Source organism: Antechinus flavipes, chromosome 4 (assembly GCF_016432865.1).
Source record: "Antechinus flavipes isolate AdamAnt ecotype Samford, QLD, Australia chromosome 4, AdamAnt_v2, whole genome shotgun sequence".
Lineage (NCBI taxonomy): Eukaryota > Metazoa > Chordata > Mammalia > Dasyuromorphia > Dasyuridae > Antechinus > Antechinus flavipes.
Window position 1 is genome coordinate 129674763 of NC_067401.1, and position 22586 is coordinate 129697348.

The following is a 22586-nucleotide window of genomic DNA, read 5'->3' on the forward strand; positions in this document are numbered from 1 at the left end:
CTTTTGACCTTGTGGTCTTTCCTATGAAAAACAACAGCTGTTTCCTCTTGCTGCCCAAAATGCCAAGAGTGTCTCCTACCCCCACCTAAAGCTGCATCCCAAGGGTTATCAGGGATCTATATCTTTTGTCTTTCTCAGGCGCCAGGAAAGAAAGCAAAGTCCTTTTAGTCTCCACCTTCTCTGGAAATGAGGTGTGAGACAGGATTGTAAACAACCAAAGGAAGGGGGATAGGAATGTAGGGAAAAGTGAGAACGTTTTCTTCTGAAAACTGAAGTTCTTGGATTCAGGACTGGACGTCACCTTAAAGAACATCTAGTCCTGCTCTCTAAATTTATACAATAGCAGAATCTGAGGCTGGGATAGGGGAAGTAGCTTGCCCAGTCATTTAGTGAGTAGAGGAGCAAAGATAGATTTATAATTCTACATCTCCTGGTACCTGCCATGAAATAGGTATTCAATAATCTTGTCAGCTGATCCCCCGAATATTGTGACTTCCTCAAGAGCATGGGCTTTTTGCCTCTTTCTGTATCCCTAGGACTTAGCACAGTGACTAGTATTTATTAAGCACTTAATGTATGTTTACTAATTGACCGAAGGAATGACTCTGAATTTAGGGATATTTTGTTATCTTGAATAACCTTTTACTTTTTACCTGAAATTGGAGTGACTTTCCAGCAAGGGAAGGTGAGAGTTCTACTAAAGCATCTGCTTCTAGCAATGGGGATGTTTGAATTACCCCTGTTCTTTGATCTCTGCCAGGATTCCTTGGCTCTGCCCAAGTCTCTAGGGCTTATCCATAAGCAAGGGGAGCACTGGATGGAGGAAGACATGTGGGAGGGATCAAGCCCTGTAGGGAGCATGATCTTGCATATCCTCATGTACTCTTTAGGGCTCTTCCTATTTCTCTGGACCAGAGCTCTTTGCTTTTGATATTTCTGTTTCTTTCTCTGGTTTCTTTTCTCCTTTGGGAATGTGTTCCATATAAGAATATAAGTCCTTTAAGAGTAGGAATCAATTCACTCTCTATGTATCCCCATAGTCTAACACAATACCTACCACATAGTAGACACTTCATAAATCAGATTGATTGACTGATCAAGGAATTGGCCAATATTCCCAGTCACCACTCCTCCCTGTTGAACTCCTCTTCTTGATGTTTCCTGTGGGTAGGAAGAAGGCACTAACCAGCAACCCAATTTTTTTGTCAAGAAATCAAGGGCCAATAATCATAGCCAACATTTAAGATTTACAAAGCGTTTTATATACAGTCTCAATGGAGCCTCACAACAACCCTGTGAGGTAGGTACTCTAGGTATTATCTAGGTATTATTGTGCTATTTTACAGATGAAGAAACTGAATGAAGCTCAGAGTGGTTAATTGATTTGTCCATCTTTACACAGCAAGTAAGAGGTGGAGGTGGGACTCATTCCAAAGCCAGCTCTTTTCCTGACCCACTCATGAAGCCCAAAACCGCAGAAGGTGTCCAAGTCCTGGAGAGAGGAATCAGTGGATGGAATCCAGGCATCTGCTTTTAGGACTCCAAGAGTGGGAACCTTTCAGCGTGAGAATGCTGTTGGATTGGGTATCAATCTTGTGATTCCTTTACTGAATTTGAGTAGTGAAACTGTCCATTCTTTCCTGATTCCACTACAAGTTGAGCTGAAAGAGATTCCAGAAGTAGAAGGCTAATAAAGACTGCTCTGAGAGGAGTGGCAAGAAATCTCAGGTAAAGTTTTTTTTTAAAAACTTGGAAAAATAAGATTATTAAGTCTACCTCCAAATGGTCAAATTTGGGGGGTTTTGTGCTTCTCCTGGTACCAAGGGAACCTAATGCTCAATTCAGTCCAGACCCCCAGGAATGGGTTATCCCAGCACAGTCTGCTTGGGGCAGTGTCTATTCCTCTTTTTCCAATCCTATTCTATCAACCTTAGACTCAGACCTCCTGTAGCTCAAGCTATATGCCGGGATATCTGAGATAACTGCCCACATCTGCCTGCCAAGATAGGACCTACAGCAGCAATCCCAAACTTGAAGCTACTCCAACCTTGCTCAGGCATCTGTTTAGCAGAGAACTTTGTACAAAGTAGAGATTTAATGTGTTCTTTTGGCTTAATTGGAGCTAAGAAGAGATCAGAGGAATCACATAGCTTGATGCTGAAGATGTCTAGATGGTCCCTTCAAAGGAGTCTTGCCTCCATTACTTTCCTCTCTCTCTGCTCCCAACAAATATTTCACCAGGGTGATAATTTTCCTAATCCCATGCCAGATGAGAACCATAGAAATCAGAGCTGCAGGGCATGTTGGAGGTCCAGGTCAAGAATCCATTGCACTCACCTTTTTTTCTTCTTGCTAACAGGATCAGGAGGGTTGCGATAGCAACCACCAGTAGCAACAGGAGGATGATGCATGGAGCCAGAATACGGATCAATGGGATGGAAATCCTGGGAACAGAAAGAGAGGGATATAGAAAAGGGAGAAGGGAGAGAGAAAGGGGCATAGGAGAGTGAGAGAGATGGGAGATGGGAGAGGGAGAATCCTTTTCTGACCTTCACTATCAGAGTGAGAGACAAGATAGGTCTGCAACCCTCAGGGAGGAAATCTCAGCTCTGGAGCTCACCTGGATCTTGGATTCATATCCCTGGGGCTATAGTGGGAAGTGACCGTCTGGACCACATCTTCTTGGGTTCTTGTCTGAAGAGTCTCTTGGCCCCTTCGAAGGACTGCAGCCCTGGTCCCCACATTTGTGAATGTTGATGGCTTTATCTTTTCCTGGGTGGGAGTGATCACTCCTGGGCGAACTTTTGCTCCCTGCTGGACCCTTCTTGTAAAGAGAGGCTGAAGGGAGGGTTTGGGGGACACATAACTCCCAATTCCTATAAGAGAAAAGAGAAAGCAGAATCCTGTCTTTGGGCCAATAAGCATTAGAAGATGCTACAAATGGAAAAAAAAAGATATTTTAATCTCATCCTTTCCCTTATCATCTTCTCTGTACTATTTCAAACAGGAGTTGGCCCAGATGGGCTCAAAGAAGCCCAAAATCCAACCCATTCTGAATGGTCCACATTTCAAGAACATCTGACCACATCTGGACAGAAGTACTTGAGTTCTTCTATCCATATCACTCCTGTTTATGATCCAGGATAATAAGTTACTTCTCATTCTTATCTTCCAAATATGCTGCATCAACACACACTGCATATGTACATAGAATTTCTGCCTCTAGAGTCCCATTGTCCTCTTATACCCAATCACTCCACTGATTGGGAACTGTGCAACTGAGCTCCATCTCCTGTACCAGGAACAAATCATAGGTTCCTACAGTCATAGATTTAGAGATAGAAAAGACCTTAGAGATCAGCTGGTTCAACCTCCATTATATCATAGAAGAGGAAATTGATATCTAAAAAGGGATATGACTTGCTCAACCCAGCCCCTCTGACTCCAAACCCTGTACTATGACCCCAGACCTTTGCGTTGTTCACCCATAACTAGGGGAATGTTGGTAAATGTTTAACCACAGTTCTCTGAAAAAATTGCACAGAAGATACATTTAAAGTTTAATATGCAATATTAACATTTATCTCACTACTTTCCCAAGTCTATAAATGTAAAAAACAATAAATCATCCCTTGAACTGTAGTATTTCCCTAATTTTGAGGTATAAATACTCCCACTGAAAAATTGAACAATAGGGTCTTGAGCTAATACAATTCAGTACATCATTGCACACCTCCTCATTCAATATCCTTTGATTTTATGTTAATGGACACACTGATCAGGATCATACAGAAAAGGAAGATGGGGGCTAATAACAGGCAGCATCCCTTTCTACTTATCCTGCCCCCTATCGACAGGAACAGGGGCACAGTGCACTGCCTTACTGATACAACACTTCTCTAGCATAGAAGTCAGTCCCCATCCCACCCCAACCCTAACCCTCCAAATCAATCACTCACTCAGCTCTGGAGACCGAGTTTCCCAAACCTTTACCCCTTGTTGGTCACTCCTTGTAGAGGGAGGCTGAAGGGAGGGGTTTAGGGAGTCAGAACTCTCGAGCCCTATAAAGAGAAAGAAGAAAGCAGAATCCTGTCTTGGACTGATAATGATTGACCATCACAACAGATATGGAGAGCTCAGGATTCCAAATGAAACTTTCTATATGAGGAAGTCCCAGCTCCTCCATCTCTCAGTCAAGGGCAGTCAATCTCTTGTGCTCATTGGAAGGGAATAAAGACACCTCTCAGTTTTCCTTGATAGAGAGGGAATCCTAGCGGTGAAGCCGATAATCCTCAAATACCAGGTCATTGATTCATAGATTTATATCTGCAAGGGGTTTAACCCTTTTATTTTATAGAGGGGCATCTTGAAGTCCAGAAAGTTTAAATTATTTATCTGAGGTCACACAGGTAGTTAAATGGAACAAGAAGTTTACAATCCAGATTCTCAACATCCAAGTCTAGTTTTCTCCACTACAACACCACCCTTAATCTCTGCCAGTGTCCCATTTGATTCCTGGAAGCTTTTCACTTGTTACCCAGGCTTAAAACCTTGAATCATTTATGATTTCTTGCTCTTCTTCTCTATATCCCAATCAGCCACCAAGTCCTTGATTTTGTTCTTTCAAAATACACATGTAAAAACATCCATTCCTTTCTCTTTATTCTGCCAGAAATCATCCTCATTTGTGTTCTTATGTTAATAATATAAACTCATATCTCAAATGTTAAAAATTAGAAAAGGTTGGAGAATCATTGGATTTATATCCAGAAAGACCATCTAAGCTAACCTAGGTCAATCCCTACAGATGAGAAAATTGGGGCCTGAAGTGGTTAAGAAAGTTGTTTAAGATGTATATAAACATTACTATCTATGCATTTATAGATACATTTATAGATTATAGATGAGGAAACTTGCTTAGGCTCATACAGATTGCTCATTCTGCTGCTTATTCCATACTTGCCTTTCCATCCATCACTATGATTGCTTCATTAACTTGCTGGTCTCTGAGGATCCAGTCTGTATCACCTCCTGTAATCTATCCTGCCCATAGCTGTATAATCTTTGTGATCTTCTTATGATTTCCATTGGATAATGTCATTCTCTTGTTCAAAAATCTTCCATTGTCCTCTCATTTCTTATTCAGTTGTAATGTCATCCCCATCCCAACCAAAACTGATGCATGGACTTCTCAGTTGACCATAGCTCTGCCAAGCTAACATGTGACATCTATTGGAAATCTAGGTATGTTTTGTCCTATACAAAAAAGAAGCCTCATTTCTTCTGACCTCTGACCAGCCCTACCTAATTTCCCTTACAGTTTTAGCTCTAAGCCTCTGTATGACCCCTGCCCCCTTCCCCCGTGAAATCAATGAGGAGGCAATTGGCAGTTAGGTGGCCCTGTATCCACACAGTTCTGGGTCTAGACTCAGGAAGATTTGAGTTCCAATTTGACTTCATATATTCATTAGCTGTAAGAGCCTGGGCAAGTAACTTAACTGTAAATCAGAGATCAACCTATCACCCATCTCTCAGCATTGTTGTGAGGCTTAATATGTGTATGTGTTAAATATTAAGCATTTATGAAGTGCTTAGCACAATGCAGAATAAATAGTAATTTAATAAAGGCTTATTCCCTTCCTTTTATAGGTGATGAAAAAGTATCCTGTAAGTATATTTGAGTTATAACTGTATGTTCTCAGATGAGTCATTTAATAACCCCTTGAGATCTTAGAGAGGGAACTTTAGAGAAAATTAAGCCATAAAGTCCCTTAAAACTAAAAAATTCAAAAAAATTATGACCCCTATCTCAAATTCTTCCCTCTCTCATATCCCTCAGGGGCCCTGGCTTCAAGTATCCAAGGCTATTCATGACTCCATCCCCACAACTCTAAATGACTCTTGTCAATCCACAATCTTCTCAATGGCTCAGACTACTCAAACAAACTTTTTAGGATCCTCAGCTCCAAACCAAAAAACCTCATTATGCTTGGGGTGGTGGTAGAAAGCTGAGAACTGCAAGAATAGTGGGTCTGTGGTGTCCTGAGGAGAGTAGAGGGGGCTTTATTTCTGGGGACCTTGTGTGGAATACAAAGAGCACTCTTACTCTTATAAAAGATCATTACCTCCTTCCTTTACAGTTGGGGAAATTGAAGTACACAGAGAGTACAACATACTTGCTCAAGGTCATCTTGGTGAGGAAAGTTCAAAACTGCACCAAATCCATCACTCTCAGAATACATTATTCCTTTTCTCTGATCATCCCCATAGCATCCTTCCCACCCCAGCTCATCTTAGACTCAGTCCTCTCAGTTTGGAAAGAGAAAAGATTACCTGAAAAAACAATCACTGTCACCTCAAAAGTCTCATCAGGTCCAAAAATGGAAATCCCGCACTGATATTTCCCTGCGTCCTTCTGGGTGACTTTCCTCATGATCACAGTGAATGTTCCATTTTGGGGATCATCCTTGATGGACATTTCACCATTTGTCTCTTCTTTCCCTGCCTCTGTGCTGATGACAATGGCACAGAGATTAAAAATTAATCCATTGTCTTTGCACCAGTATTTTTTCCTTTCCCGATGCTTATCCTCATAGGAGCACTGCACAGACAGAGAGCTTCCCTCTGGCCCACTGACTTCCTTCGGACCCACCATGGCTCCATAACCTGAAATCAAGTAGAGTCAAGTTGGCAATTCCTGCAGTTACTCAGGCTTAGCTCCTGCAGGGAAGAAGGAATGAGGTCTTTTCCCTCAGCATTTCTCTGATTCTTCTTCTTAATACTCTCTGAAGGCCCCCAGTTTCCTGGAGTCAGGAATAGGGGCTTCATTGTCACAACTGGGAGAATAAAAGATGTCAGACAAAGAAAGCAATGGACTCAATTAATTGTAAAACAGAGCCTGGTAACTTGTCCAAGATCCTGAGCTCAGGTAACCTTCTGTAAGGACTGAGCATCTCTCCTCAGGAAACCACTAGGACCAGTCCTCCCTTGCCATCTCAAGATGGAAAAGGGAAAATGGATATTGTTGGTTTGGGAGCTTTTGGGTGAGGAGAGGAAGGCTGCCGGTAGGTTGATCAGACTTGGCCTGAAAGGTTGGTAATAGGGGAGGAAGATACAATGCCCAAACACAAACTCTGGATGGGCTGGGGTATCTTGCAGATCTACAGCCCAAACCCCCAAATCCTGGTCCCTCCTATCATGTCAGGGGCTTTCTGGGAAAATCCATTCTATTCTTACCTGGAACAATGATCCACCCCCAGAGTAGCAGAAATCTCATTGTCTGTTCTAGGGCTGACTCAGAAGGGATGGGCAAGGAGATTCTTTGTCCTGGGCTTATAGAGAAGGGTTTGTTGGAGCTAGGTGAGACTCTTGCTGATTCTCAAAGTGTTAGTGGGAGAGTGAGATCACAGCAGTCAGTTTTCCCTTTTATCTGTTTCCCACAGAAGCATCATTTCCTCCAAAACCCCCCCTGGCCCCATATGGTAAAGCACACACCCATTTCACTTTCCAAAGAGTGAGAAGGAATGTGGAAAAGGATTGTGCTTGCCCATATGGGGGGGAGGGATTTCTATCCGCTGATTCTTCAGGTTTCTTTTCTGTGACTGTCCATAGATCTACCCTCTGTCCTAGAACTCACAGAAACCAGGAGCTCCCCTCTTTACTCCCTTGTTGCCCCCCTCCCAACCCTGCAACTGGGAAAATACCAAACCTTTTTTCCCCTGCATTTGCTAGCCCTAAATAGCTACCACACAGTCTGCAACTAGCCCTGACTCTTGACTGCTCAATTCCAGCACAGCCTCATATCCATCTCCATTCAAGTTCAAGGGCCCTGATTGAATAGTATATGAAAATGACCACGGGGTGGCAGTAGAAGGTTGATAAAAAGACCCTAAGTAGCCTCTGTCTTGTTTCTGGGCTGGTTTTAAATTATGGGGAGGGGAAGAAGAGAAGAGAAGGGTGATGAGAAATGTGGATTTTTGTTTTTGCATTTTGTCCAGGAAAACCATAAACCAATTTCCCCTATTATTTCCCAGAGACACTATTCCAGTCCTTTTACTCTTTCTTTGATCTTTTCCTCTCTTTCCTCACCTCCACTTAAAGCATTTACTTGTTCCCCTTCTTGGGAATGAGGAACTGAAATGGAAAAACTCTTGAATTTTTTCTGTTCCTCCAAATTTCTCTCTTTGCCTTTTCTCCAGTCTTGGACAAACTGGCCTACCAATTGCTCTTGTACATGACCTTTCATTTCCAATCTCTGTCTTTGCATAAGCTGCCTCAAATTAACAAATGTTTATTAAATGCTCACTATATGTCTTATGGGACTGCTAAGTCATGGAGTAGGTAGACCATGGGGCTAGACGTCAGTAAGATCTGAGTTCAAATCTAGATTTGACACTTACTAGCTTTGTGAGCCTGGGCAAGTCATTTACCTTCTACTTGTCTCAGTTCCTCATCTGTAAAATGGTGGCATACTGGAGAAGGAAATGGCAAGCCATTCCACTGTTTTTGCCAAGAAAATCCCATGGACAAAATGGGGTTGCATAGAGTAGGATATAACTGAACGAACAATGCAATGAGCCGTATCTTCCAAATACAGGAGAAAAAAAAAAGATTCTATCATTAAGGAGCTTACATTCTAATGGAAGTACAGGATAAAAAAAATCATCATTCCCCATCCCTCTTAAGTTAATTATCACTTTATTTTTCTTGTTTTTTATACGACATAGCAAATGCAGAAATGTTTTCATGAATATATATATATACACACACACACTTACATATATGTGTGTGTAATATCATATTTCTTGCTTTCTCAAAAAATAGAGGAAGGGTGGGGGAATAGAGAAGAGAAAAATGCAAATAAATATTTAAAACAAAATTTAAGTCTCAATAATTCAGTAATTTTCTAAACTCACATGGGACCCTTGGAAGGTCCAGAGAATGCCAGAAATCAGGATCAATGGGGCTCAGAAAGGGACTTTCCAGTATAATGAGGTCCCTAACACTATACAGAGATATGATAAAGGACTCTCAATATTCAGTGCCCTCAACCTTAGAGATCCAAGTATATTAATGTAGTGACAATCCCTAGAGATAGATCCTGATTGAAGGTCCTTAGTCTCCTTCTCTATCCTTCCATATGCATATGGGTCACCCACTAAAACTCTGCTTCCTCTTTCTGCAACTTGAGTTCATTAACTTGGTCAGGACACAGATGACATATTCTTTTGTCCTTTTTTTTTTTTTTTTTTTTTTGCTGAGGCAATTGGGGTTAAGTGACTTGCTCAGGGTCACACAGTCAGGAAGTGCTAAGTGTATAGTGTCAGATTTGATCTCAGGTCCTCCTGACTTTAGGACTGGTGCTCTATCCACTGCACCACCTAGCTGCCCTCTCTTTTGCCCATTTCTTATAATAGTGAGGTTTATCTGATGCCTGTTCCCTTATTCCTTCCATTTCTTTTTACCCCTCTGCCTCCAAGTATCTCAATGATGAGAAGTAATAAGTTTCATTCTTTTATTTTCCCTTTCTACATTATTCTGCTACTGACTAAGAAATAGACGGGTGGATCAGTGGTATTGTTTAGGTACAAATTACATTATAATAAATGACTATACAAATCCAGTATATGATAAATCCAAAGATCCAAGCTTTTGGAATAAAATCTCATTATTTGAGAAAAACTGGAAAATAGGATGATAGAAACTAGGCATAGACCAACATCTCTCACTGTATACCAAGATAAGGTTAAAATGGGTACATGATTTATATATAAGGAGTGATATCATAAACAAATCAAGAGAGCATGGAATAGTTTGTCAGATTTATGGATAAGGTAAGAATTAGGACCAAAGAAAATATATAGAGCATTTCAAAATGTAAAATAGATAATTTTGATTAAATAAAATTAAAAGGTTTTTGCACAAACAAAATCAATGCAACCAAAATTATAAGGAAAACAAAAAACCAGGAAAAATGTTGCAAAAAAATTTTCTCTTAAAGGTCTCACTTTTCAAATATATAGAGAAGTAAGTCAAATTTATAAATTTTTATATTTTTAATATAAACAAAAGTCAAATTTATAAAATATTTTGTGTTGTTATAAAAACACAAATCATTCCCCAATTGATAAATGTTCAAAGGATATTAACAGGTAGTTTTCAAACAAAGAAATTAATGCTATCTACAATTCACATGAAAAAATGCTCTAAATCATTTATTGATCAGAGAAATTGAAACAACTTTGAGGCACTACTTTATACCCATTAAAGTGGCTAATATGGCAAAAAAAAAAAAAGGATGTTGAAGGGGATATGGGAAAACTGGGACACTAATACATTATTGGTGGATTAGTGAGCTGATCTGACCATTCTAGAAAGCCATTTGAAACTATGTGCAAAAGACTACAAAACTCTGTAGTTTTATACACTACTAGGTCTATATCTCAAAGACATTCAGAAAAGGGAAAAAGCATCCATTTGTAATATATATCTGTTCATGGGCTTATTCAATACTGGTCCTCTATACAAATAGCTTTAAATAATGACTGTAAACAAATTTTAGAGTGTCATATATATTAGCAGCTCTTTCTGTAGTGCCTAAAAATTGGAAATCAAGAAGCAGAGCCAAGATGATGGAGTAAAGGCAGGGACTCACTTAAGATTTCCCCAAAACTCTTCCAAATATCTTGGGGTCCAGATCCAGTAAATACTGAAAGTGTGAATGAGAACTAGGAGCCAGGCAGAAGATATGCTTTGCAATTTCCATTTATTAATCTGAGTATCAGCATTTATATACTTTTTAGATTAGTGTTACAAAATTACTAGCTTCTAGGGCATTTTTGTATCCACCTTAATGGTCAATACCAAGATGCTTATCAACACAGAATTGTAAATGTAATAGTTGTGATGCTTATCAACATCAACAGAATTGTAAATAGTTGTGATATTTATCAATACAGAGCAGAAATGATTATACTAATGTATTTACCTCAAGCATTTTGATTCATTATATAGTTAAAATGCCTTGTTCCTGTTGCAAACACTCTCAAGATTATCCTGAATTTACTAAGTATGTCTTTACAATTGTTAAAGAGATGGGGAGCAGATATAGTTTGAATAGTTTGCCCTAATAGAGACTAGGTCTCAAGTAATCCCTGGACCACACTCTTGGTGTTTGTGGACTTATTCCATACTGGCCCTCTACACAAATAGCTTTAAATAATGACTCTAAACAAATTCTAGAGTGTTAGGACCCAGAAAAAGATGGCATGAAAACAATTTTCCAGCCTAGGACAATTTGGAAAGTTGTCAGGAAAAGTCTGTTACACCAGGGTGAGGGATGGAATGCAATTCAACATAGGCCATGACAGAACAGCCCAGGCCTGAGCAATTGAATCCATGGCAACAGTGGCAGTTTCCAGATCTCTCAGCTCAAAGACACCAAAAGAAACTTGGAAGATTGACAGGAAAGGTTTGTTTCACCTACATGAGACTGGAGCACAGAATGCACCAGGACAGCCCCAGCAAATCAGGAGTAAGCCTTGGGAGCCATTGAATCAGTAGCAGCATGAGCAAATTAGCTTCTGGAGCTCTCAGCTTACAGATGGTAAAGAGATTGAATACCTGGTCACAAGGATGTTACAGGGTTTTCTTTGCTAGCATTGAGTCAAGACTGTTGCTTTGCCTATTTTGAATCAGATCCCAGTTTGAAGTGTTAGTCCCAGCTTGTAGCTACAGTGAAGCAGAGATCCACCTCACAGTTCTAGGACAGAAAAGAGTGCTTGTGGTCATTCAAAAACCAGAGTATTTGCCAGAAAAGTAGTAAACACATCTCTTCTTAGATCATACACTTTAGAAGAACTGAAAACTTACAGGGCCCTAGAAGTATCTCTGAAAACAACTGCACAAAATCCCTGAAACTTAGGTCAGTGTGCTTGCCATCATGGAAGCAAAGTCCTACTTTAACATCAAATTAGAAGTGAAGTAATGGGCTGGAAAAAAAAAAAAAAGAGCAAACAACAGAAAAAGATTCTGAACATAGAAAGTTACTATGATGACAAGGAAGATCAAAACTCATACTCAAGAGGATAATAAAGTCAAACCTCCTACATCCAAAGCTTCCAAGAAAAATATGAAGTAGTCTCAATCCATGGAAGAACTCAAAAAGAAATTTGAAAATTAAGTAAGAGATGTAGAGGAAAAATTGGAAAGAGAAATGAGAGTGCGGCAAGAAAATCATGAAAAACAAGTCAACAGCTTGGTAAAGAAGACATAAAAATACTGAAGAAAAAAACTTTTAAAAATAGACTAGGCCCAATGTTAAAGGAAATAGATAAAGCTATGAAAAAAACCTTTTTATAAACTTAATTGTTTTATTGTTTTTCTGGTTATACATATATATTAATGTTGTGTTCAGCTTTCTAGAGCCCCCAAGGCTCAACCCAAGTTGAGGTGACAAAACATACTGTGCTTTCTAGACCCCCCATGCTGGGATGATTAAAATATACCATCTTAGTGGAGGAGTGATGAGGTGAGACTCCTAAGGATGGTTAAAATATGGAGTTCATTTATTCCAAGTTCTCTCACCCTTATATATCCTTCTACCTTTATATAACCAAAACAACACTGAACATGAGCTAAGTATTTACTGTGGTGGGACCACATAAACAACTTGCTATTGTATGTAGATTGCCACCTGGTATCACTCTTTACCACCTGGTATCAATTACAACACAGGTTGTCACCACCCTCTGACTTCTCAGGAAAGCTGAAAGCCCTTAGGGAAGATGGGGAGCTGAACCAGACATTGTTAGCAGTTTCCCTTTGGGCTGAAGGGTCTTCCCCACTGACTGGGACCTGCTACATATTAACGTTTAAAATACACATTTCTTTGTTAATCATCTTGGGAGAGAAAAATCAGAACAAAAGGGAAAAACTATGAGAGAGAAAAAACAGAAAAAAGTGAACTTAGCATGTGTTGATTTACATTCAAATTCTCTAGTTCTCTTTCTGAATGTACATAGAGAAGTCTTAAAAAAGCGGAATTGGCCAAATAGAAAAATATCCAATTAAAAAACAACTCCTTTAAAAGTAAAATAGACAAAAGGATAAAGAAGTATGAAAACTCACAGAAGAAAATAATTTAACAAATAGAATTGCGCAAATAGAAATTAATAACCTTATGAGAAATCAAGAAACAATAAAGTAAAAGCAAAAGAATAAAAAAAATAGAAGACACTGTGAAATATCTCATTAGGGAAAAAAAAACAATCAACATGGAAAATATATCCAGTTTAAAAATTATTGGACTACCTGAAAGCCATAATCAAAAGAAGAGCCTAGATATCATCTTTCAAGAAATTGTCAAGGAAAACTGCTTTAATACTCTAGAACCAGAGGGTAAAATGGAAGCTGAAATAAACTACTAATCACTTCCTGAAAGAGATCCCAAAATGAAAACTCCCAGGAATTTTATATCCAATCTCAGTGTTCTGAAGTCAAGAGAAAATATTGCAAACAGTCAGAAAGAAACATTTCAAGTATTCACAGTTAGAATAACACAAGATTTAATAGCTTCTATGTTAAAGGATTGAAAGGCTTGGAATATGTTATTCTGAAGGGGAAAGGAGGTAGAATTACAATCAAGAGTCTCCTACCCAGCAAAAAAAAAAAATTCTTTGCATGGGAAGATGAAAATTCAATGAAAGAAGAAATTATTAAGCATTCTTGATGAAAGACTAGAGCTTCAAAGAAAATTTGATTTTCAAATATAAAACTCAAGAGAAGTATAAAAAGGTAAACAGGAAATAGAAATCATTAAGGTTAAAACGATTTACCTTCCTACATGGGAATATGATATTTGTAACTCATAAGAACGTTCTCATTACTAAGCCAATTAGAAGAAGTATATATAGACTGAGGGTACACATGTTAGTTGAATGTGAAGGGATGATAGCTAATAAAATAAAATTAAGGCATGAGGGAGGAATCTACTTGGAGAAGAGGAAAAGGAGAGGTGGAATGGAGTAAATTATCATACTAAAAGAGTCAAGGGGGTAGAGGCAGCTAGTTGGTTCAGTGGATAGAGCATCAGCCCTGAAGTCAGGAGGACCTGAGTTCAAATCTGGTCTCAGACCCTTAACACTTCCTAGCTATGTGACCCTGGATAAGTCACTTAACCCCAATTACCCCAGTGAAAAACAATTAAATAAATAAAGAGTCAAGGAAGCTTTTACAATGGAAGGGAAGAGTGGGGAGATAAGAGAGAATGAGTAATGAATTCTCATCAGACTTTACTGAAAGAGGGAATAACATATACACTCATTTGGGTATAAAAATCCAGAGGAGGAAAGAGGATAAGGGAAGGGAGGGCAGATTCGGGGAGAGTTAGAAGCAAGACACTTTTGAGAAAAGACAGGATCAAAGGAGGGACAGTATAGAATAAATAAGGGAGAAATACAGTTTGCAAGAATAATTGTGAAAAAAATTGAAGCAAGTTTCTCTGATAAAGGCCTCATTTCTCAAACATATAGAGAAAAGTCAAATTTATATAAAAAACTGATAAATGATGAAAAGATAAGGTCAGTCTTCGAATGAAGTAATCATAGCTTTCTATAACCATATGAAAAATGCCCTAACTCACTATTGATTGGAGAAATACAAATTAAAACAATTCTGAAATATTATCACATACCTACTAGATTGGCTAATCAGACAGGAAAGAAAAGTGACAGATGTTGAAGGGGATATGAAAAGAATGAGATATTAATGCATTGATGGAATTGTGAATGGATTTGACCATTTTGTAGAAAAATTTGAAACTATATCCAAGGTCTATAAAATAGTCTTGTGAGACAAGGGATCCCTTTCATAGTGCCTGTGGTCTGTTGGGTGGCTTTTGGGGAGTTCCAGGATGGAAAAATTACCTTACTGTAGTTTCTCATTAGATTTCTTGATCAAAATTATTCAGTCTGGTACGAATTCCAAGTTTTTGCTAAAGTGGACAGCCTGCTTCTTTTTCATTCCATTTTGGCCAGAAGTTTTTGGGAGCACAACTTTCTCAAAAGCTATGAGAAGTCACAGAGTTAATTTTTTCAACAAGGCCTATGGTGATTTCCACAGGAGAACCTGTGAACATTGAAAATATTTATAAGGTCATTTTGAAGGTAGAAAACAGCTGGGAAAACCAGCTCAAAGAGTGTGCTAAAATGACCAGTGCTGTTGGGGCCTGATCTGGGCAGTTAGTAGAGCTGGCTCACATTAGAAAGGATCCCCCTAGACATTTTGCAAAACACCAGGCTTCCTGTAGTATCAATAAACATTTATCAAATGAGTACTAACTGCCTGGAGTCACAGAAAAACTACATACAGAAAAGGTACATATATATTAAAGATGCTATTACTTGTAGACCAGTGGAATTTATATCCTAGGTGGCTGTAGCTTCAGAGGAAGAAGTACTAGATACTCAAGTTCATGAAATGTATAACCCTTCTTCTAGAAAGAGAGGAGGGTCCATCTAGCTCAGAAGGTATAGAGCTGAGTGCCTGAGCTACCAACCATGATTACAACATATTCAATGAAGATAGCTAGCTTCAATTAGGAGGTCCCCACCTCCTGGTTGACAGGAAGCTTCTTCATGGGCTTCAATAGACATGGGGTGCTACTGGGCCCCTGTGACCAAGACACAGGAATTTCATTACCATCTACCTGAACCTGCTCTACCTTGAGGGAAAAGTCCTGGAAGAATCTAAGGCTGTCTATCTGCCCCATCCCATGAATGGGATGAAGCCATGGAAAGCAATATTCTTAGGACATCAAGGATGAGGATTGAATTCTTCTCTAACTGCCCATGCCCTCTGCACCATTGCCTTTAGATGTATGCTCTCCATAGCCAGGAAGGACACAGTGGTTCTTGGGATTAATTCCTGATCATAGTTGTAGCTTGCTCACAGCAAGAAACCAAGCTAGACACAGTGAATGGGGGACAGAAGGGCACTGCCCAGTACAATACTCTACTTCCAACCCAGGCAAGGTAGGGAAATGAGGTAAGAGACAGAGAGACAAAGAGATGGAGAAGAGGTAATGAGAAAAGAAAAGATAAGAAAGAAGAGAAAGAAAATGAAAAAAGAGAAGAAAGGAAAAGAAAGGAAAGAGAAACCTTGAACCTACTGCCTATTAGAAGATGCATTCCAACAAGCACTGTGGACTTTTTTTTATTTTTTATTATAGCTTTTAATTTACAAAATATATGCATGGGTGATTTTTCAGCATTGAATCCTTTTGTTCCAACTTTTCCCCTCCTTCCCCGCATCCCTTCCCCCAGACGGCAGGTTGACCAATAATGTTAAATATGTTAAAGTATAAGTTAAATACAATATATGTGTACATGTCTGTACAGTTATTTTGCTGTACAAAAAGAATTGGACTTTGAAATAGTGTACAATTAGCCTATGAAGGAAATCAAAAATGCAGGTGGACGACAATAGAGGGATTGGGAATTCTATGTAGTGGTTCATAGTCGTCTCCCAGAGTTCTTTTGCTGGGTGTAGCTGGTTCAATTCATTCCTGCTCTATTGGAACTGATTTGGTTCATCTCATTGTTGAAGATGGTGTGGACTTTTTTTTTAAAGGACTTGTAATTTCATTGCTATGGAGAGCTCCTAGATAAAGGAACTTCTATCAACAAAGATCAGTATTTTCTTTGCAATTTATAATCCCAGACAGTTGCCTAAAACATCAAGAAACCATGTGTTGCTCCTGTCATTCGGAAAGTCTATGTCAGATTCTGGATTTGAACTCAGGTCTTTGTGATTTTATGGTCAGCTCTCTACTATACCATGACTCTTAGAATTGTAGGTTTTAATAGAAATTTATTTTCTATTTCTATTTCTAAAAAGTTTTACCAGTTTGCTAAAGATTCATTTGGGTCTTTTCTGTCTCTGGGTAAGAAGCATCTTACCATCTCCTTTATGAAATGGAGTTAGAGGGAGGCAGCTATGTAGCACAATGAATAGAACATCAATTCTTGGAGAAGTAGGACCTGAGTTCAAATCTGACCTCAGATACTTACAACCAATGTGACTCTGGATAAGTAACTTACCTTCATTTGTTGCCCCCTCCCCTATACATAGAGTAACTATGTCAAGACCTTACATTGTACAGCAACTAATAATTTCACTGCCTACTTAAAATTGTTGCTCCAGAGGGTCACCATAATAAGCTCTATAATACTTTAATTCTTCCTCGTCTTCCTTTGTCGCTGGACTACTTGAGAACCTCAACAGGAAAGTTCAAGATGTTGAACACATTAGTATAGGATGTAGCACCCATCTCATCATCCAAAAACTCTTTCATTTTTATGGCGATTTTCCCATATTATATGTGTTTCATGTGTTATCTCATAATTTTTTACATGTATTATCTTATTCTATCCCCAGAATAACTCCTGAAGAATAAGTCTTAACACTGCCATTTCCTGATTAAGATTAGAGAAGTTAAAATGTGGTTGCCCAGGACTTTTTTTTTTTCCAGATGCTATGCTGGGATCAATTAGAGAAAGAGAGAGACACAAAGCGAGACTGACAGAGACACAAACTTAGAGAAGGATGAAGCAGCAGCAGCAGCAGGAGAGCAGAAGCAGAAGATAAGAAGAAGAAGAGGAGGAGGAGGAGGAGGAGGAGAAGGAGGAAAAGGATGAGGAAGAGGAGGAGGAGGAAGAGGAGAAGGAGGAGGAAGAGAAAAAGGAAAAGGAGAAGACAAGAGCAGGAAGGAGGAGGAGGAAAAAGAAGAGAAGAAGAAAAAAGGGAAAGAGGGAAAGGAGAGAGGGAGGGAGAGAGAAAAGGAGGAGGAGGAGGAAGATGTTGAGAAGGTAGAGGCAGAGGCAGGATAGGTGACATAAATTTTGCTTTAGAAATTTCCCCAACTAATGGGACACAAGGGACTCTTAGAAATTAGCTTATTGAAGAAGCAGCCACTCTTTTTTGTGGCCTACAAAATTAAGCTGAGCAGACTCTTTGGGGCTCTCAGCTCTTGAGGACTTGCTTTTCTTGTAGTCCTTTGTTACACTTTGGAAGAAGCCACAGGGGAATAGTCAAAGAATGAGTTCTGAAGAGGTTAGGGCCCTAAAGAATCTGCTCATCTTAATGTTATGGATCACAAGAAAGAGTGGCTGATTCTTCAATCAGTTAATCACTAGGAATTCCCTGTGCCATTTGGTTTGGTGGAACTTTTCTTTTTAACCAGAAACTAACAATGGCCAACATGTCAACATCAGGTAGACTGGGTATTTTAAATTTATGTAGGAGAGTCCCTGATCAATTCCCCCTTATAGGCAAAATATAAATGAAGCAAATTCAAAATAATTTGGTAAGGGGAGAGACTAATAATTGAAGGATCAGAAAAGAGATTATAGAGGTGTGGGCATTTAAAAAAAATTCTTTGACGAAACCTCCGAATTCTAAAAGGTGAAAGTTGAAAAGGTTAAGATATTCCAAGCATGAAAGATGGTAAGTGCAAAGTCATAGAGATGAGAGATGGAACTTGTGGATGAAGATCAGCAAAATGCAGCCTCAGAAACGTACTAGTTGTGAGACCCTGGGCAAGTCAGTTAACCCTGTTTGCCTCAGTTTTTTCTTCTGTAAATTGAGCTGGAGAAGGAAATGCAAACTATCTCTGCCAAGAAAACCTCATATGGGATCATGAAGAGTCAGATATAATTGAACAACAACAAAACCATAAGGTTTGCAAAGTACTTTACAAGTAATTTCTCATTTAATCCTCATAATAACCCTGGGGAGTAGGTATGATTATTACTCTCATTTTACAGATGAGAGAACTGAGGTAGATAGAGGTTAAAAAGACTTGCCCAGGGTCATATGACTAATAAGTTCCTTTCTGACTCAAAATCTAGTATACATTTTGACACCTAGTTTATTTCTAATTGAGTTAATCAAACACCTGGCCCCACTTTAAATAACTACCTCAATCAGGTAAGAATTGAATCGAATCAATGAATCAATCATTAGAAATCCCTGAAAGCTATTCAATGAAATGGAATGACAGTTCAGGAAATATAATTGGATTGGCTGGAGAAACTTGTTCAATCTTTTGATCTTTTATAAAAGAGCAATCCAGTTTGGAACCCAGTTTTGAGAAACTGTCAAAGCAAAGGGGAGCCATTTCAATCAAGTCCCTTCTTAGGAAATTCTCTTAGGGGAAAGGCAATGAGCTTCAATCCCTTTCTCCTCTTCCCCCTTCTTTCATTCAGTGACCTGATGATCTTAAGAAAGTCAGAATATTTGGATTTCTCATCAGTATCTTAGCAGCATTCCCAGAATATAAATAACTTTCAGTAATACTTGCATTTTTGCTTGAGAACAAACAATTGACATTGAGAAAAGGCAATTTCAGGACTCTATAGGAACCCAGTAGAAAACTACATCGTATGAGATTGTGAGACGATGGCAGAATTAGGCAGGAAATTACCTGTCTCTTCCAAATTTCCCTCCAAATAACTTAAAACAATGCTTCAAAATGAATTTTAAAGTGGCAGAAGTATTAAAAAGTCAGGATAAGTAAGTCATCCAGACTAGCTTTTTAAGCTGTGGTTTGTAATCCTATATGAGGTCATGTAACTGAATGGAAGTCATGAAATTCACTTATCAGCATATGCTAAATTTGTATATCTATTTTATATGCCTATATACTTGGGGTAAATTTCTTGGGTGAAAAGGAGTCACAAGTGGAAAAAGATAAAGAAATCCTATCCAGACTAAGACAACTTGGAATGATGCTAAGGAAAGATCTGATTTACTGAGGTGGCTTACTGAAGCCAAATGCAGATACCACCTATCAGTAAACAGCAAGTATTGGGGACAGTTGTAATGATGGCAGCCAGAGCTTTGAGAACTTTTTGTCTGACTAACAGTGGAGGGATCTGGAAGATGATCTTGGAGGAAGATCCTGGGGAAGAACCTGCTAGCAATAGCTAAGAGACCCAGACATGTTGACTGGATTGTGGCTATGGGAGATGAATAAGTATATTCTGTTGAACTGGGAAATATGGGGACCCTGCTCAACATTTCAGCATAGAGAGGACTGAATGCAGTCACTCACAGAAGAACAGTCTTCGGTTCTTGTTTCAAGGCAGAAACATGAACTGATGGTAGGGGTAAAGGAGAACTGAGTCTGGTAGTAGATTTCTGGGATTGTGAGGGAATGAGAACATTGCAGCAGTAATGGAGAGAGTGGGGCTAGTAGTGGCTCAAGGATGGAGAGGAATGTCTGAGATCACTCATAAACCAAGACAGAAGTTGGAAGAGCAATGACCACACCTGGCCTTGGATCATAGCACGTTGGATGAAACAAAAATTTAGAGCCCGCAGATGGAACTCTAAAAACAGCATCACAAAACACACATGCACAAGAGAAAAGACATTATCCCCTACATCCCAAGAGTAGAATTTGACCCAGAGTAGATTGTTAAAAAAGCAAATAACAGAAAAAGAACCTGACCTTGGATAATTACTATAATGATAAAGAAGATAATGGTTTAAAACCCAGAAGACAACAGAGTCAAAACAGCTACTTGTAAAACTTCAAAAAATGGCCACAAGCCCAAGAGTAATTTTTAGAAGAGCTTAAAAATTTGACAAAACAAAATCAAAAGAATGAAAAAAAGAAGAACACATGAACTATTTCATTAGGGGAAAAAACTGACCAGGAAAACAAATTAAACAGAGATCATAAGAATTCTTGGACTACCTGAAAGTTATTATCAAAAAAAAAAAAGAGTTTGGATATTATACTTCAAAAAATTATTGAGGAAAATTGTCCTGAAATTTTATAACTAGAAAACAAAATAGAAATAAAAAATCTACCAATTGCTGCCTGAAAGAGATCCAAAATGAAAATTCATGGGTAAATTATAGATGTTTCAAAGTTCCTAAGTTAAGGAGAAAATATTATGAACAACTAGAAAGAAACAATTCAAATATTGTGGAGCTGCAGACTGGATAACCCAGGATTTAGCAGCTCCCACATTAAAAGACCAAAGGATGTGAAATTCTATATTTAAAGAGCAAAGAAACTGAATTTACAAACAAGAATAACCTCCTCAGCAAAGTTGAATGTAATCCAACAAGGGCAAAATGGATTAGACTAGAACTGAACAGAAAATTTGACTTTCAAATATGAGAATTGGGAGAAGCATAAGAAGGTAAACATTAAAGACTAATCATGGGGCAGCTAGGTGGTGCAATGGATAGAGCACCAGCCCTGAAGTCAGGAGGACCTGAGTTCAAATCGGCTTCAGACACTTAATACTTCCTAGCTGTGTGACCCTAGGCAAGTCACTTAACCCTAATTGCCTCACCAAAAAAAAAAAAAAAAAAAAAGACTAATCATAAGGAATTTAATAAGATTAAACTGTTTGCTATATTTTATAGGGAAATTATATTTATAATTCTTAAGAATATAACCATGATTAGGATAGTTAGAATGATTATTCATAGATAGAGAGTTGATTATGATGGGATAATCCTAAGAAATAAAATTGTGTGGTGAGAGATAAAATAGAGCAAATTATCTCATACAAAAGAAGTATGAATAGAAAATATTTTTTATTTGGGGGAGGATGGAGTGGAGAGCAAGCAATGAGGGAACTTTATTCTCTTCAGAAATGGGTTAAAGAGGAAATAATATATACATCTAGTTGAATATCAAAGTCTTTTTAACTTACAGGCAAATAGGAGAGCATAAAAAGAGGATGAGGGAGAGGGACTTAGTAGGGTTAGGGAAGCAGTGTAAAATACACTTAAAATTATTTTATTATTATTTTTTAAATAATTATAACTTTTATTGACAGAACCCACGCCTGGATAATTTTTTAGAACATTATCTCTTGCACTCACTTCTGTTCCGACTTTTCCCTCCCTCCCTTCACTCCCTCCCTCAGATGGCAAGCAGTCCTTTACATGTTAAATATGTCACAGTATATCCTAGATACAATATATGTATGCAGAACTGAACAGTTCTCTTGTTGCACAGGAAGAATTGGATGCAAAAGGTAAAAAGAACCTGGGAAGAAAAACTAAAATGCAAACAGTTTACATTCATTTCCCAGCGTTCTTTCTTTGGGTGTAGCTGCTTCTGACCATCCTTGATCAATTGAAACTGAGTTAGATCTTCTCTTTGTCAAAGAAATCCACTTCCATCAGAACACATCCTCATACAGTATCGTTGTTGAAGTATATGGTGATCTCCTGGTTCTGCTCATTTCACTTAGCATGGGTTCATGTAAGTCTCTCCAAGCCTCTCTGTATTCATCCTGCTGGCCATAAAATACACTTCTTAGAAAGGATAGGGTCAAAAAAAGAGAGAAAAGAACAGTGAGGAAAAATAGGATGAAGAAAAATACATGGCACAATTATCACAAACTTATTTTGGTCATTCCCAAGGTCCAGAACTAGGAGTGGTTAGTAGAAGTGACAAAGAAATGTATGAAAACTTCTTAACAATTAGAGCTATCCAAAAGTAAAATGAGTTGTCTTGGAAGAGAGAAAATTCCATGTTAATGAGAATATTCAAA

The 22586-nt window shown here is 38.5% G+C and overlaps 1 protein-coding gene across 3 annotated transcripts; it reads right to left on the reverse strand.

Annotated features, from left to right (window-relative positions):
• Nucleotides 1-1239: 1239 nt before the first annotated feature.
• Nucleotides 1240-7404, reverse strand: CD300LG (CD300 molecule like family member g). Of its 3 annotated transcripts, none has more exons than XM_051994329.1 (6): nt 7237-7403; nt 6334-6666; nt 3960-4061; nt 2621-2876; nt 2338-2444; nt 1240-1661 (listed from the first exon to the last, which is right to left on the reverse strand). In XM_051994329.1, the coding sequence occupies exons 1-6, from the start codon at nt 7274-7276 to the stop codon at nt 1588-1590; spliced, it is 912 nt and encodes a 303-aa protein (XP_051850289.1). In that variant the 5' UTR covers nt 7277-7403; the 3' UTR covers nt 1240-1587. The 3 variants fall into 3 exon arrangements, with proteins under 3 accessions (XP_051850289.1, XP_051850291.1, XP_051850290.1); XM_051994331.1 differs by having other exon boundaries at nt 6334-6512; nt 7237-7400; XM_051994330.1 differs by lacking the exon at nt 3960-4061 and having other exon boundaries at nt 7237-7404.
• Nucleotides 7405-22586: the final 15182 nt, after the last annotated feature.

Coding starts and splice junctions, on each gene's coding strand:
- CD300LG (XM_051994329.1), bottom strand. CDS start 7,276: ATGAGATTTCTGCTACTCTGGGGGTGGATCATTGTTCCAG. Junction 4,062..6,333: donor GACAGTGATTGTTTTTTCAG/GTAATCTTTTCT, acceptor TTCTCTTTATAG/GGCTCGAGAGTTCTGACTCC. Junction 2,877..3,959: donor AACTCGGTCTCCAGAGCTGA/GTGAGTGATTGA, acceptor TTTCTCTTATAG/GAATTGGGAGTTATGTGTCC.